General features: G+C 57.1%; 6 protein-coding genes across 6 annotated transcripts; 4 read left to right on the forward strand and 2 right to left on the reverse strand.

Annotated features, from left to right (window-relative positions):
• Positions 1–366: 366 nt before the first annotated feature.
• Positions 367–1,972, forward strand: QBC33DRAFT_600211 (putative glycoside hydrolase family 5 protein; the record flags this gene model as incomplete). Its single annotated transcript, XM_060432077.1, has 6 exons — positions 367–429; positions 496–537; positions 596–716; positions 791–1,047; positions 1,107–1,508; positions 1,577–1,972. 6 exons carry the CDS (start codon positions 367–369, stop codon positions 1,970–1,972), a joined length of 1,281 nt encoding a protein of 426 aa, XP_060278864.1.
• An 856-nt stretch (positions 1,973–2,828) lies between these two features.
• QBC33DRAFT_481176 (uncharacterized protein) lies at positions 2,829–5,631 on the forward strand. Its single transcript, XM_060425345.1, has 3 exons — positions 2,829–3,191; positions 3,291–4,497; positions 4,581–5,631. Exons 1-3 carry the CDS (start codon positions 2,986–2,988, stop codon positions 5,505–5,507), a joined length of 2,340 nt encoding a protein of 779 aa, XP_060278865.1. The 5' UTR covers positions 2,829–2,985; the 3' UTR covers positions 5,508–5,631.
• Positions 5,632–5,640: 9 nt separating this feature from the next.
• Positions 5,641–7,922, reverse strand: QBC33DRAFT_481180 (putative ferric reductase transmembrane component). Its single transcript, XM_060425346.1, has 2 exons — positions 6,185–7,922; positions 5,641–6,094 (listed from the first exon to the last, which is right to left on the reverse strand). Exons 1-2 carry the CDS (start codon positions 7,847–7,849, stop codon positions 5,876–5,878), a joined length of 1,884 nt encoding a protein of 627 aa, XP_060278866.1. The 5' UTR covers positions 7,850–7,922; the 3' UTR covers positions 5,641–5,875.
• A 232-nt stretch (positions 7,923–8,154) lies between these two features.
• Positions 8,155–9,080, forward strand: QBC33DRAFT_500857 (putative high affinity copper protein; the record flags this gene model as incomplete). The annotated part of the gene is made up of 2 exons (XM_060425687.1): positions 8,155–8,538; positions 8,604–9,080. Exons 1-2 carry the CDS (start codon positions 8,488–8,490, stop codon positions 9,078–9,080), a joined length of 528 nt encoding a protein of 175 aa, XP_060278867.1. The 5' UTR covers positions 8,155–8,487.
• A 149-nt stretch (positions 9,081–9,229) lies between these two features.
• On the reverse strand, positions 9,230–10,784 carry QBC33DRAFT_574088 (triacylglycerol lipase). Its single transcript, XM_060430733.1, has 2 exons — positions 10,182–10,784; positions 9,230–10,116 (listed from the first exon to the last, which is right to left on the reverse strand). Exons 1-2 carry the CDS (start codon positions 10,574–10,576, stop codon positions 9,504–9,506), a joined length of 1,008 nt encoding a protein of 335 aa, XP_060278868.1. The 5' UTR covers positions 10,577–10,784; the 3' UTR covers positions 9,230–9,503.
• A 589-nt stretch (positions 10,785–11,373) lies between these two features.
• Positions 11,374–15,253, forward strand: QBC33DRAFT_581632 (major facilitator superfamily domain-containing protein; the record flags this gene model as incomplete). The annotated part of the gene is made up of 5 exons (XM_060431276.1): positions 11,374–11,554; positions 11,650–11,712; positions 11,788–13,042; position 13,601; positions 14,165–15,253. 5 exons carry the CDS (start codon positions 11,374–11,376, stop codon positions 15,251–15,253), a joined length of 2,589 nt encoding a protein of 862 aa, XP_060278869.1.
• Between the last annotated feature and the right edge of the window lie 55 nt (positions 15,254–15,308).

The following is a 15,308-nucleotide window of genomic DNA, read 5'->3' on the forward strand; positions in this document are numbered from 1 at the left end:
TTGGGTTCCTGGAAGAATGGGAAGCATTGAGTAAACCATCAGGTCCCTCGTCTCATGTGAGGCTCGAGGCTGCAGGGGGTTCGTCGAGTGTTTCCCACCCCCCACTGTTGAGGGGATCGTCGTCTGAAAGCCCGCGGCTCCACGACTGCCGACCAGATTAAGCGTTGGTTAAATAGTTGCAGATCGTTCGAGGCATTCAAGATAAATCGACCCGTTTCTCTCGTGCCAAGCATTTTCCTTGAACTTCCCTCGTTCTTGTTTGCTTTTTCTTCGTCGACATTGAAACGCACACCGTCCTCTCGAATAGGAACATTCCTTTCGAGCTCTGAAGAGATCTTTTCCAAACAACCTAGGAGGTAGCTAAATATGAAGTCTTCATTGCTGTTTCTCGGCAACATTGCCGCAGTTTTCGCAAAATCCCCTTTTGCAGTGCGTCTCCGAGGGTACTGCTCCTTATGACCAGTAATTATTTACTAACTAATTGATCAATATCAGGGTATCAACATTGCCGGTTTTGACTTTGGATCAGACATCCAGGTAATTACTCCAGACCCAGCCAAACCAACACCAAGAAATGTTACTCACGCATGTAAAGGGGGCTCAAAATATAAGCAACTCCTTTGGTCCAGTCGCTACTCTTGGGAACGGAAACAGCGATGGCGCCGCGCAAATACAGCACTTTGTCCAAACCGGCGGACTCAACACATTCAGACTACGTAAGCCTGGAACATTTCCGAGCCACGATTATGCTGGCCACCCAAGCAAACAATACTGACAAGATTTCACTCAGCGGTTACATGGCAATTCCTGATCAACAGCCGGAACCTGAATGGCTCGGCAACTGCGGTGACCGGCACCCCCTCGAACGGAACGCTGGATCGAACGAAGACGGCGCAATACAACCAGCTTGTCAGGGCATGCTTAAACACGGGCTCGTTCTGCATCATCGACATCCACAACTACGCTCGTTTCGAGGGCCAGGTAATCGGCCAAGGCGGCCCTACCAATGCGCAATTTGCGTTGCTGTGGTCTCAAATCGCCTCCCTGGTAATTAATCCCCTGAAAAAGTCCGAGACACCCGATAACTGATCTGTCGTCGTATCTAGTACCGCAACGAAACGAAGGTTATGTTCGGCCTCATGAACGAGCCGCACGATCTCCCGAGCCTGTCCATGTGGGCAGACACCGTCCAGGCTGCCGTGACAGCCATCCGCATGGCTGGGGCCACGACGCAGACGATTCTGCTGCCAGGAACAGAGTTCACACATGCGTCGAGTTTCGTTGACAACGGCTCTGCCGGCAACCTGAGTCGAGTCAGCAACCCGGACGGCTCCTTCACCAATCTTGTTTTCGAGGTCCACCAATACCTCGATTCTGATGGAAGTGGACAAGCTCGGGAATGCGTCACCGACCACGTCAAGGACGGCTTCATGCCGCTGGCCCAGTTCTTGGCTGCGAACAAAAGAATGGCGCTTCTCGGAGAGATTGGCGGCGGGAATACGCCATCGGTAGGTCACCCTCTCTTCCCAAGTCTAGATGCTGGGGCCGAACACGAGCTGACCAAATCGCTGCCTAGTGCCTCACCAACCTTTGCAACAGCCTTGTCTTTATAAACAACAACCCCGACACGTTCATGGGATACACAGCCTGGTCGGCTGGTGGATTCTCCGCGATCGACTACAACCTCACCATGACGCCCAAGGGCTCGCCCGGTAACTTCACCGACCAGGAGACCGTCACGCAGTGTGTAGTCGGGACTAGGAATGGCAAGTCGAACTCGAACTCGACCGGGGTAGCCGCGGTGAAGGGCGCCAACTCAAGCCCCGTATACGCGACGCCCCAGGGCAGCTCCTCGGGAGAGTCGGGTGACAACACCTTCTCGGTGACTGTGTCGGCATCGACGAAACTTGGGGCTGGAGGGGCTGTAGGGACACTGATGGCAATGGTTGCTTTGACAGTCTTGGCGGTATGATCGCAATAGTGAGGGGCTGCCTCCTGGAGAGGTCTGGCCGTGTACAGTACTGGTTTAACGATATAATTATATATGGGAACATAGGATAAAGGAGACATGGATTTATATATGCGTATCTAAGCTCAAGGGTGTGCTGTGGTGGGATCTTCGCCATCGCTGTCGCCGTCGTTGTCGTCCATGGCGCTGTCAATTGCGGTTCCGACTGCCTGGCAAAAGCTTACCGGCCGAGCCGCAGTATCAACAATTATGGGTGGGATCACTGGGATGAAGTATCCGCCGACCCAAGACCAATGTAGCTAAGCATACTCTTGGCAGTAAAAGGGGCTCTTCCCGCATAACCCACGGAATCTGGGCTACTTTGACGATCCCCGCCGCGGGCATTCCTTACTTTCTTTCCTTTCTAGTACGCTTCGATATGTAGCTCAAATGCAGATACGTTGCCCGCATTCACTGTCGATACAGAGTCATCGTCTTTTCCTCAACAACGGGAATAGTAAAAGACTGTGTTCCATTCATCGATTGTCGCTAAGGTTGATGCTGGGATCCATCCATTGATTCCCCGCTATCCCAATAAATCCCAGTAGGGATCGGGTTCTTCAATAACTCCCCAATAGCGTGGCGTATTAGCGCCGTTAGTGGCAGGGTCTAGCCCAACCGTCGCCTGCCGACCCTCAATTGGGATTTTCAGCAGCATGCAGCTGCCAGCATGAACTGGTTCAACCAATCGGTTCGCCAATATCTCCACAATCTAGTGTAGACCGCGATGCATTCTGAGATTTCAAGCCTTCGACCGGAGCGGAAAGCGTTTCCGTTCCCAGACGCGATGGCAATGTGTCCACGCCGTAATTAAAGGCGAGGGGCGTCAAAGCGTAGGTAGTTTATAATAAGAACAAGACGGCCGCTGTAGTGAAGCTGCCTACCAACGATAGCATTGTTTCTACGTCCCTGTAATTTCTTCTTTTCGGGTTTTCCTCGCGGCTACCAAGTGGTCTGGTCTGCTCGGTCCTGTCACGATGAAGTCCCTTCTTCGTGCGGCAGTCGCAGCTGCTATTACATCTTTGGCTATCGCCGAGCCCCTCCCCGTGCAGCCGCGAGCGGGATGCAATGCCGATAACTGTGCTCGTGCTGTCAGCGCCACACGTTTTGGGGACGCCACTCTTTCGTCCCGTCTCGGAGACTGCAGTTCCTTCTTCGAGGCTACCTACACTCCCCCCACGTCGTATGTATCGTGCTAGCACAGTCTCTCTCGCTCAAATCCTCGCCTCACACCGCACCGCACTGCTTGCTTCGTGATGTGATGGCTGACCCACATTCTCAGGACGGTCATTGTCACGGAAACTGTCGGTGTAACCGTGACCACCAACCCTCTTGCCAAGCGCTGTGTCGGCCCCAGAACGACCACTCCTGTTGCGAGCGGGTCGGAGAAAACCGTTCCAGCGTACGCTAGTCCCTGCTCAGGCTCCTCGCGATACAGCAGCGCCTGCTCCTGCTGGGGTGCCCAGACATCCACAACCACGGCTCCGACCCCCACCGTCACATCCACCCTCACGATCAATGCGACCATCACATCGACGGAATGGAACAGCCCAAATATCACGCCAGGGCCGGTCAAGTTGCCACCGTTCAACGACTGGACTCTGACCTACACATATGACGAGATCACACTGCCCGTGTTCGACGAGACACCCGTGACAGTGACGCCATCGTTTTCGGAGCCGTCGACCGTGTGCATGCTGGGTGCCACTCCCACTGGCACTCCGTTCTATGTCATCGACCAGACGCTTGGATACATGTTCGACAATGCTGGCCAGCCAGGGCCTCCTCAGGCTCCCACCTCCGAGGCCGACTACCAGGCCATGATGGCAAACTTCGACCCGCCGACTTTTGAGTTCCAGGTGGCGGAAGCTGCCCCCGCCGGCGTCTTCGATCTCGTCCACACCAACAGCTCGGGCAGTTTCTACGTCGCTCTGCAGCCGGACACGGGAAACATGACCTTCCTGACGTCCTCTACCAACGGCGCCGAGGTCCAAGGCCGCAGCACTACCGTCTTTGGAGTCTCTTGCAAGGGCTTCCTGACAGTTGTGTACGGCAGCACGTCGTATATCTGGACGGCAACCAACAGCAGCACAGTCGCCACGCCCGGCACTCCGGACAACGATGGCATGTATCTCCTGGACGCCAACTTGAGGACGCCCCTGAACACGTCGCCCACATCCGGTACCACGCGTCGCAGGGGACCCAACTATGCCGAGTATGGCGAAGCGCCGCGGTGTCCCAACTACCCCACCAACGTCTTGTCCATCGTCAGATCAAACGCGCGTGGTCTCAACCCCAACGGCTGTGGGCCGGCGAACGGCGTCGAGTCGAAGCTCATCCCCAACTTGAACTTTGGCTCGTGCTGTAATGCGCACGATGATTGCTTCGATTCGTGTCCTACGACATATTTCGAATCATGCAATCAAGACTTCCTCGGCTGCATGATTGGGAAGTGCGGTGAGCTCGCGAGGTCGTGGTGGCAGTTCTGGGTAAGTCCAAGATTGGCACAGCCCGGGTCCAAAATGAAGCTGATTAGTCACGTGATGGCTGACCCACATTTGCCCCCACACAGCTTTATCCGGCCTGTATGGCAGCGGCCGATCTGTACGGCTGGGTCGTCACCACCGACGCGGGAGTGAAGGCGTTCAACCAAGCCACGTCGGAGCGTTGTGGCTGCGTATGCCAGGACCCCAACTACGACCTCTGCGACGGCGAACACACCTGCCGGCTCGTCAGGGGCCCGCAGGACAACGACCCCAACAACTGCGGAGCCTGTGGTGCCACGTGCCCCTACAAGACGCACTGCTCCGGCGGGAGCTGCGCATGCGACGGCGCCCGGTGTGGGAACCTCTGCGTCGACTTCCTGAACCATCCGCGCAACTGCGGAGGCTGCGGCATCGTGTGCCCCTCGGGCTACTGCTACAAGGGGGTGTGCTTCACGCCACCGCCGAATCCGACCATGTGCTACCCCGTCGACGCCGTCCAGAACGGCGGCTTCGCAGACGGCTCGTCCTGGACCATCTCCGGCTACCCCGAAATGCAGTCCGTCAGCTCTCCAGACCCGCTGTCCAAGGGTAACGCCAATAGCATGTTGCTCCAGGTCCCGCACAGCGACTCCACCTCCATCCTGGCAACGCAGGACATCCATGTGTGCGCCGGGGTGCAGTACGAGATAGACTTTCTGGCCCGCACGGCTTGGGGGACCGATAATTGTATCCTGTTCGTCTGGATTGGACCGATGGAGCTTCCCGTGTGGAACCCGGTCGTCACAATCCCCATCACCCAGACGGGGCCAGGGGCATGGGGGACCTGGGGTCCTTACCCGGTTGGGCCGTTCAACTTGTCGAGTCGGGGAGCCCAGCAGGCGGCTGACTTTTACATCACGTTGCCGGTGACTATTCAATTTACGTGCATTTTCCTCAATCCCGAGCCGTCACCGCCACAGCCAAATAATCCAAACGGCATTAGGATTGATGATTTTTCGATACATCAGGCTTGATCGGAGCAGCGAGGCTGGGGCAGCAATAATTTATGAGGCAGTATCTGTTTATCAAAGCCAACGCAGATATATTTCATAGCAAAGGCAGTATAAGCAGCAGTAATATAAGCAGACTGCACCACTACACACCTCTTCCCGTCTTTGTCATTATACACAGCTTGCATAAACCACTTCATGTCCGCTAGCCTGCCGTCTTCAAAAGAGATGATGGCATCCGCAATGTCCTCCGGCGCAAGGCGGTTCTGGCGTATCATGTTCCCAAAAGAATCCACGAATAGGAACAACAGCTGGTCTGTTTCGAATCCACAATGCTCTCGCGATACAGGAAAGAAAAAAAAAACAAAAATGGTATCTCTCAAGGTCTAGCTTCACCACTCTAACCGGTTATCGCAGACAAGTTTGACATCAAACCTCTCCTCTCCTCTCCAAACCTTGGCCCCAGAATTACACGCAGCAACCGACGTCCTCAAGTCGGTAATCATGCCTACAGGCCCACTAGCAAACACTGCGGTTGGCCCTGCCACCACCTCGCCCACAAACTCCTTCACAACCTGGTCGAGATTCGGCCTAATACCAGTCCCCCGGCCCTCCTTTGGCGGCGCCTGACGGACCGACACGTCCGGCAGGGCCCCCTTCCCGCTCGATGCGGACGACGGTGGCTGCAACGAGCTCGCAACCTCGATATCGGGCGCAGGGCTCTTCTCGTCGGCGATCGACGCTGCCGACGGCCCCTTTTCGCTCCCGGCCTCGGCCGTGACAAACACACGGATCGCGACGCCGTGCGATTGCGCCGCGCCGCGGATCTCAGCCAGCTCCGGGCCGATCCACTCGAGATCCTGCTCCCTCCGCACAGCCCACACGAGCTCGACCTTGCGGCCCGGCGCGGGCTTCTCCCTGATGAGCTTCAGCAGCGGCGGGAGCACGTATGTGATGCCAGTCCCGCCCGCGACGCACAGCACGTTGACGTCCCGGCCCAGGCTGTCCCCGATGTCCTCGCCATAGGGGCCTTGTAGGATGACTGGCGTTGTCGGCGGTTCCGCAGATACCGGGGCTGTCTCGGCCTTGCTCCTCAGCAGCTCTGCAATCCTGCGCGTCTCGCCCTTCTTAGCGCGGATAATGTACGCGTGGGGGACGGTGCCGTCGGCGGCCGGATCCGGCAATGAGAGCGGCGTTAGCGGATGGCTCTGCCAGATGGAGCCCTCAGTGAAGCAGAGGAAGAAGTGCTGCCCGACTTTGTAGGGTTGCTGGAGATGCGCGAAGTCGAGCCTCACGATATCGCCGTTGATCTCGTCGGTCCACACCCGTGCCCGCGCAGGCACCGAGGAGAACCCCCAACCCCTTTTCTGGTCCTTGTATCCGTAGTGCAGCATCGCCATGCGCACGAATCGGGCCGCCCGGTCGAGGAACCAGAGCACCAAACCCGGCACCAGGAAGCACTGCAGCGCCTGCCAGTGGCCGATGAGGGCGCCGATATACACCATAGCTAAGACGTAGTGAGTCTTGCGGAAGAACTCGTAGCCCGTCACCTTCCTCACCATGACAGGCAGGGCCAGCAGCCACATCAGCACGAGCAGCCCCAGCGCTACGAATCCCCAGACTATGTACAGCTGGGGCGCGAAGTCGTTCCACACATCCGGCTGGGGCTGGTACAGCCGGGCCTCGATGATGACCCAGCCCACGGTGTGCAGGACCGACTGGATCACGATGATGTAGCCGGTCCAGCGGTGTAGGAAGATGAAGGACGTGTACGGCACTCCAGTGACGAGCGAGAGGAGGTTCTCCCGGCTGGCCAGCAGGACCGACAGCGGGGTGAGCGCGTAGGCCACCACGCCGATCCGGTCGGACCAGGGGCCGAGGCTGGTGCGCGTGTTGTACACGCCGGGCTGACCCTTGACAGGGGTGATCCACTTCTTGTAGGTGATCCCCATGAAGGTCCAGATGGTGAGATATCCCGTCAGCACGAGCAGGATGGCTACCTGCAGCCGAGGGACGTGGCCGAAGATGGATGTGATAGAGGTTGGGAGGAGATACTGCCGGGAGGTGGCGGCAATGGAGTGCCGCAGCCGGGTGATGCCGCCGTGTCTTGGGTGCGATGATGGCGACGGTGACGTCTCGAAGAAGCGCCGGCCGACGCCCCAGACCAACAGGATGCCGCCAATGGTTGCCCAGAAGATGCCCATGTACAGCATTCCCCGGTCGTGGGCGCCGTAGACGGCGTCAAGGTACTCGCACGACCCGGCATCGTTGGTGCAGGGTACAGCACGGTCTGCATAGCCCCAATGCGGCTCGAGGCCGGACGCCTCGGAGAAATTCTGGATGTGCCGGGCTGTGAGGTCAATCATTTTCTCTGATGGAGAGGAACCTTTGAAGGTATAATGACGCCACGCAGAGGCAGTCTAGCATTATAGCAAAGCATTAAAGCGACAATGACAACGGGAAAACTAATAAGATCCAAAGGATTTCAAATGCTTGCAGCGACCCACAGTTGAGAAGCTTTGAGCACGTTTATGGTCGCAACCGTTGCGGGCGACGCATGCTGATTTGTTGGAGTGCTGTGGTAAACAAAAACCCTGGATCTGCCAAGACAATCCGCCGGTCTTGGCGGGACGGACCGCCGCCGCATTTGTGCTCATTGACCCTTTCGGAAGGGGCAGACAGATATCACAAGCGGCGTCCGCACTATCCAGGCACTCGGGATTTCGCTGACGATCCATGTGTTGTTGACGAAGCCATTGGCTGATTGTTTCATCCCGCGAACATTAATTCTCTTCACCTTGCTCCTCCACTATCGCCTTGCAACCACAGATCAGAGCTGGATAAAACCACGGACATTTGGCGCCAGCTTCCGCGCGTATTATCAGCGTCTCAACCTCACCTCTATCGCACTTCGAGTACACACGCACCCCTAGCATCGCTCTCTGTAGTCCTCCTCTGCTCATCCTGATCAGCACGGGGATATCGTCCCGACTATCTAGTCAACATGTCACACGACCATGCCAGCTCAAACAGCGCAGAAGACTGCAAAATCTCGGTCTGCACTCCCCCCATAAAATCACCCTTCCCCGTTTTAACCCACCAAAACTGACCCTCGCCCAGATGATGTGGAACTGGTACACCATCGACGCCTGCTTCCTCTCCCCAGACTGGCACATCACCAACCGCGGCTCCTTCGCCGCCACCTGCGTCGGCGTCGTCCTGCTCGTCGTCCTGCTCGAGGCCCTGCGTCGCGCCGGGCGCGAGTTCGACGACTGGATCGCCAGGGGCTTCCCTGCCGCTGCCGAGGTCGCCGAGACGTGCCCGGCGGCGGAGCGCGGCGCCGCCGCGCGGGCGGTCACGTTCCGGGCGAGCCCCTTGCAGCAGTTTGTCCGGGCGGTGCTGCACGCGGCTACGTTTGGGGTGGCGTATATTGTCATGCTGTTGGCTATGTACTACAACGGTTACATTATCATGTGTATCCTGATCGGCGCTGGGCTGGGCAAGTTTTTGTGCGACTGGATGACGAGGACGGTCGTGATTGGGGACAGGGACGGGAAGGCTAGAGGGATAGAGGAGCCAACAGTTTGTTGTGGTTGATTAGTATTGGCAAATCTGGTTGGTGATGCCTATTAATCAGAAGAGCTTTTATACCCACTCCCTTTAGAGCCTTTTACCAACTCCCTTCCCTTTTGAAAGGGATATAAGGAATTGCCTGTCTGTTTATATCACTGCCAGTGGGATGGGCGTTGGAGTGTTCGATTTCCATATTTTCTTCAGACGCTTCGCAGCAAGGTCTTGGAGCAAATTAGAGCCATGCAGTAATGAGATTATCTAGCTTGCGGTTTGCGCATGGATTACCGGGAGTCGAATGCTGAGCAAAGAGAAATGGGCTGTGGGCTCTGAAAAGTGGTAATTAAGGGGTGGACCGTGCCATGTGACCTTACCCCTTTATATTGAACGTGACTTCTATAAGAGACAATATTGTCCACTTCGATATCCCCAAGAGGAGCTAAAGCGTCGCTAGTTGCTCAGAGGATACATCGTTTCAGACAATGCATCGCAAAACAATGTAATGGCCCGAGAACCCGCCTCCAAGACGGCATCCATGGCAATGAAGGGATGAGGCTGACCCCCCATGATGTTGATATCCGCCCTAACCCCGGCATCCTGAAGCTTCTTGCCAAACTGCTGACCCTCAGAGCGGAGGACGTCTAGCTCCCCAAGCACCATGCACGCCGGCGGTAACAGGGACCAGTCTCCGGCCCAAAGGAGTGGGCTGGCTTCTGGGTGAGCCCAGTCCTCCTGGTTGGGCAAGTAGTGGTGCCGATACCAGAGCATTTTAGCCGCAGGGAGCGCGGGGGAGTGTTGGTTTTCCTTCCAAGACGGGTTGTTGGTGATGTCGGCGGTGTTGTCCATGACAGGCACGGAGAGCAGCTGCAACAAGAATTGGGGGCCTCCTCTTGCCGCGGCTCTCTGGCACATGATGGCGGTGAGATTGGCACCCGCCGATGAGCCACCGGTCGCCAGCTTGGTGGTGTCCAAGTCGAGGACCTTCTTTCCTTCCCCGAGCACCCAGAGAACTGCCTCCCACGCGTCGTGCACGGCGGCGGGGAATGGGTCCTCGGGAGCCAGTCTATTTTGGTTATCGAAGTCAACATGGAGCAAGAAACTAGTCTCGCGGGCGGGCTTGTTCCTTACCTGTAATCTACGGCCACAACGACGGATTTGCCGCGGGCGCACAGATGGGACGCGATGACATTCTCAGTGTCGATTGTTCCAAGCACCCAGCCTCCCCCGTGGTAGTAGATGCAGATGGGCCAGCCGGCTTCCGGCTTCGTCCCATTCGGCGTGAAACAGCGCACTCTGACATCCGGGCCTTCACTCTCCACCCTGGGGACGGAGTAATCGACCGTGCTGGCGACCGACTGGATCGGGCCGGCACCGGGGATGAGGACACCGCTCGACCTTGACGCCTCGATGGGCTGCAGGTGGACTTGCTGCTTGTCGAATATGTGCTGGTTGTAGAAAGCGGCGTATTCGGCATTGATCCGGTCGAGGACCGTTTCGTGGAGGGGGTAGGGCGGTTGCGCCATGGCCGGCAAATCGGGTTCATAAAGGTTGAGGTTTGATTGCACGGGAAGGCACCGAGCTGGAAACCCAATTCGTTCAGTTGAGCTGCAACTGCAGCTACAGGCGCAAAAGAGCAGGTGTAGAAGAGCGGCAGAAGTACAGGGCGGTGCCTTGACTTGGAATGGCCGGTGTCGCTGGTCAGACTGGTGTGGACCCGATTAAAGGTGGAGATCACCACACCGAGCGGCCCACTAGGTAAGCGTGGGACATAGGTACTGTCGTATGCACCGTGTAGGGATAGACTGACAGATAACGTTACCCCAGGTAAGCCGACACCAATCCTGCTTCAGCGTTGGGACTACAGCGAATCGGAGGTTATCTATTTGACAAGCCCAAGGAGTGCCGAAGGGTAATTGCAGTACATTCCTCGTAATGCTTCATCCCACCTAACTACTGGTACTCAGTTTGCGTTACCCATTCGCCGATCCCAAGGAGGCCTGCGATCAGCAGCACTAATTAATTCTACTGGCCCTTCTTTCCGGACAGGGTGCTGATCTGGGGAAGCCGCGACCAGTCTTATGCCTCCCTCGCGATGCACCTTCCTGACAGTGCTAGCGCCGGGCGGGGGCTGGTCTGGGTGAAGCCTCCGCCATAATGATAATCCCCGTCGGTTCCTTGCGATTGTGTCTGACGTTGATCATCCTATTCATTCATTCCCTCTCCTCGGAATGCTTCTCTCTCCTCATCCTCCCGTGTCCCGCCTCACTCCAACTTGCCTCACTACTCCCGTCAAAGCCCAACTTGCACAGATTGACTCACCATGGATGCCTCCACGTTAGAGAAGGACCCGAATGTCGTCAGTGACACGGAGCGAGATGGCGCTGGTGGTGTCGCCGTCTCTGACGAGATGGCCGGCACAGCACGCATCGTCGACCACATTGCTGAGAGGCAACTTTGTCGAAAGTTTGACTTCCGAATCCTGCCCGTGCTGGCCGTCATGTGTGAGTACCTAGCGAGAAATATAGAAGGATGTTGTGGTGGAAACGACGAGATTGTACATTCCTCTGCTGACTCGAGATGCTCTGTCAACGTCTAGATCTCTTCAATGCGATCGACAAAGGCAACCTGGGCAATGCCCAAACCGCTGGGCTCAGCGATGGTGAGTAATAATAATATCGAAGCCGAAGCCGTAGCCCTGGTCCCTGCTGACGCAGCCCTCCTCATCGCCATGCAGACCTTGGCTTCGCGCCCAACCAGTACAACCTCGTCATCTCCATCTTCTTCGTGCCGTACGTGATCTTCGCCCCGCCCGTGGCCATGATCGGCAAGCGCTTCGGCCCCGCGCGGGTGCTGCCCATCCTGATGTTCATCTTCGGCTCCATGACGCTGCTGTCGGCGGCCACGCACAACTTCGGCGGCATCTTCGCCCTGCGCTTCATCCTGGGGGTCGCCGAGTCCGGCTTCTTCCCGCTCGTCATCTACTACCTGACCACCTTCTACCGCCGCGGCGAGCTGGCCCGCCGCCTGGCCATCTTCTACGCCGCCTCCAACATCGCCAACGCCTTCAGCGGCCTGCTGGCCTACGGCGTGTTCCGGATCCACTCCAAGCTCCTCGTGTGGCGCTATCTGTTCCTCATCGAGGGCGCCGTGTCCGTTGTGTTCTCCACCTTTGCGTACTTCTATCTTCCCCGGAGCGCTGCCGAAGCCCGGTTCCTGTGCGAGGAGGAGCGGTCGCTCGCATTTCACCGGATCCAGGTCGACTCGTCGTCGGTGGTGTCGGAGGAGTTCAACTTCAGAGAGTCGCTCAAGATCTTCAAGTACCCGACGACGTACTGCTTCATTCTGATCGAGGTGTGCCTGGGCGTACCCATCCAGTCGGTGGCGCTCTTCATGCCGCAGATCATCCAGCGGCTCGGCTACGACACGGTCAAAACAAACCTGTACACGGTAGCGCCCAACGTGGGCGGGGCGGTGATGCTGCTCATCCTGGCCTTCAGCTCGGACCTGCTGCGGATCCGGTTCCCCTTCATCATGCTCGGCTTCGCGCTGACCTTCATCGGCTTCATCATCTACGCGGCCATCGACGACGTGCAGGCCAACATCCAGCTCGCCTATTACGCCTGCTTCATGATGGTCTGGGGCACGTCGGCGCCGTCGGTGCTGCTGTCGACGTGGTACAACAACAACGTCGCCCACGAGGGTCGCCGGCTGGTCCTCACCTCGGTTGGCGTGCCCTGCGCCAACGTCATGGGCCTGGTCTCGAGCAACATCTTCCGCGCCAACGAGAAGCCCAAGTACGAGACCGCGCTCATCACCACGGCTGTCTTCGGAGCCACTGGGGCCTTCGTGGCGGGCTGCCTGGGCTGCTACATGATCTACGATAACCACAGAAGGAACCGCGCCGCTGGCGTCAGGACGACGGCACGCGACATCCCCACGAAGAGGCTGCGCGACGGACCTAGTGTTCCCGAGTTTCGCTGGTTCCTGTAGTGGGGAGCCTTGGATGGTCATATCAAGCAGGACGCTAGATGTGTAAGGGTCTTATCAACCCGGCAAGTTGACAGGCGACGGCGGGGGGTCTTACCTCTCTGAGTTGGGGTTTTTATTTCTACTCGATATTCTGTTGTACTGTATGTACATGGGCTTAGGAGAAAAAGGTTCTGAGAAAAAGGTTCTTACCAGAGCATCGTATGATGCAACGTCGATCAGACTATACGAGAAACCGCAATGGATGCATAGTCTAAGTTCGGTTCTGATCCGTGAGAAGGGCCGATAACTAACCTTTTTGCTAGTTGAAGATGGGGTCAATCGCTGTCCTGGTTGCAGGCACCAAGCCCGGTCGCCCTTTGCCAGACTGAGCCGTCTAGCCGGAGCTTGAACGTTTTGAAGTCTAGGCCCCTAGCATGGGTGCTTACAAGCACAACTTGGAGATGCGTGGGCAGAAACCGGCGTTGACTTTTCGGCTTGCCTACTTGGGTAATCCGATGCAGATCTTAACTATACACAATCCTTGAATGGGACGTTGATTCCAAGTGCCGGGCTTTTAGTGTAAGCGGGGAAGCATGGTTTTCTGGCATTTCCGTCCTAGTGCTGATTCCAATTGACTTCATTTGATAGGCAAGTGCAAGAAAGCTGCTTGCATGGCGATGGAAGGTAGTGGGAATATGCATTTGTCACGTGGACACAACAATGTGGGAGACACCTGGAGATGGATGTAGTATAGGTGCACGACAAGGTTGCATCGTGATGAAACCTTGGGAATCCGGAGAATACAAACTAGCCTGCAAGTTTGTCTATCAAATGCTACCAAATGCAGGCTAGCTCGCTAGTTTCCGAGGATTGACTAAATCCCCCCCTGGAGAAACGATCACTGTGCGGATAGCTAACGGCGGAGCCGAATGGTGGGTGGGGTATGTGACCGTTACGAATCCACACCGGAGCCCTCGTCGTCAATCCTAATTCCGGCATCATAAACCCCGGGCGCTGTGCTATCTCCTCCCTGACAGTCCAGTTTGCGAGTCACGCTCCCTCCCTCATCTTGACATTCCCAAGCCTCTCTGACATTCCCGGTCCTGACTCACTCACATTGGCCCGAAATGTATTCTCCCAAGATCGGCGACCGGCTGGAAAGCCTCGACACCCCGTCCATGATCGTAGACCTCGATCTCATGGAGTCCAACATCGAAAAGCTCATGAACAGCCTATTGCCAACGGGAGTCAACATCCGCCCTCATCTCAAGACCACGAAAAGCGCTATACTGGCCAAGAAGCTGGCCGAAGCCGGTGCAAAGGGAGGCTGCGTGGCGAAGCTGAGCGAGGCAGAAGTCATCGCGGCCGCGGGATTCGACGACTTGCTGATTACGTGCGAGATCATCGGCACCGCCAAAGTCGGGAGACTTGTTGAGCTGTATCGCCGACACCGAAATATCAGAATAGTGATCGACAGCGAGGTTGGCGCGACGGCCATCAACGATGCCCTGGCGCGCTCCGGAATCGAGGACCCGATATCCGTGCTGATCGACGTTGATGTCGGGCTGCACCGCACCGGTGTGGAGCCCGGCCAGCCAGCCCTTGCCCTGGCCCGGCACATTGGCGGCCTGAAGCACTTGAGCATCATCGGCGTCCAAGGGTACGAAGGGCACCTGCAGCACCTCCACGACCGGGCAGACCGTCAGAAGCAGTGCCTCGAGTCGATGGAGACACTGACGGGTACCGCGGAGATGCTGCGGAAGGCCGGCTTCGACATGCAGGTCGTCACGACGGGCGGGACCGGCACGGCCGAGTTCTGCGTCACGGTGCCCGGAGTCACCGAGGTCCAGCCGGGGTCCTTCATCTTCATGGACACGGACTACCGCAACGCCGTGGGCACCTTCTACTCGAACTGTCTCACGATCCTGTCCACGGTCATCAGCCGGCAGGGCCCCCGGTTGGTAACCATCGACAGCGGCCTGAAGTCGCTGACAACCGACAGCGGGCTGGCCGAGTGTAAAGATTCTAGATACGCCTACGGGGTCCTGGGCGATGAGCACGGCTCGTTGAGCTGGGGAGACGACGCCCCCGCGCTATCGGTGGGCGACCGCGTTGAGATGATCCCGAGTCACATTGACCCAACGATAAACCTGCACGACTTCTATTATGCGCATCGGAAAGGGGTGATTGAGGAGATTTGGCCCGTTGATTCAAGAGGAAAGGTCCAGTAGTAGAGACGTTAATGGTAGGTAGACCAATTTTTAACCCACTTGCAGACTAGTTACA

Source organism: Phialemonium atrogriseum (assembly GCF_030411735.1).
Source record: "Phialemonium atrogriseum strain 8032-3 unplaced genomic scaffold QBC33scaffold_39, whole genome shotgun sequence".
Lineage (NCBI taxonomy): Eukaryota > Fungi > Ascomycota > Sordariomycetes > Cephalothecales > Cephalothecaceae > Phialemonium > Phialemonium atrogriseum.

Coding starts and splice junctions, on each gene's coding strand:
- QBC33DRAFT_481176 (XM_060425345.1), top strand. CDS start 2,986: ATGAAGTCCCTTCTTCGTGCGGCAGTCGCAGCTGCTATTACATCTTTG. Junction 3,192..3,290: donor ACCTACACTCCCCCCACGTC/GTATGTATCGTG, acceptor CCACATTCTCAG/GACGGTCATTGTCACGGAAA. Junction 4,498..4,580: donor GGTCGTGGTGGCAGTTCTGG/GTAAGTCCAAGA, acceptor GCCCCCACACAG/CTTTATCCGGCCTGTATGGC.
- QBC33DRAFT_481180 (XM_060425346.1), bottom strand. CDS start 7,849: ATGATTGACCTCACAGCCCGGCACATCCAGAATTTCTCCGAGGCGTCC. Junction 6,095..6,184: donor GCCCTGCGCCCGATATCGAG/GTTGCGAGCTCG, acceptor CCGCCAAAGGAG/GGCCGGGGGACTGGTATTAG.
- QBC33DRAFT_574088 (XM_060430733.1), bottom strand. CDS start 10,576: ATGGCGCAACCGCCCTACCCCCTCCACGAAACGGTCCTCGACCGGATC. Junction 10,117..10,181: donor GTTGTGGCCGTAGATTACAG/GTAAGGAACAAG, acceptor TAACCAAAATAG/ACTGGCTCCCGAGGACCCAT.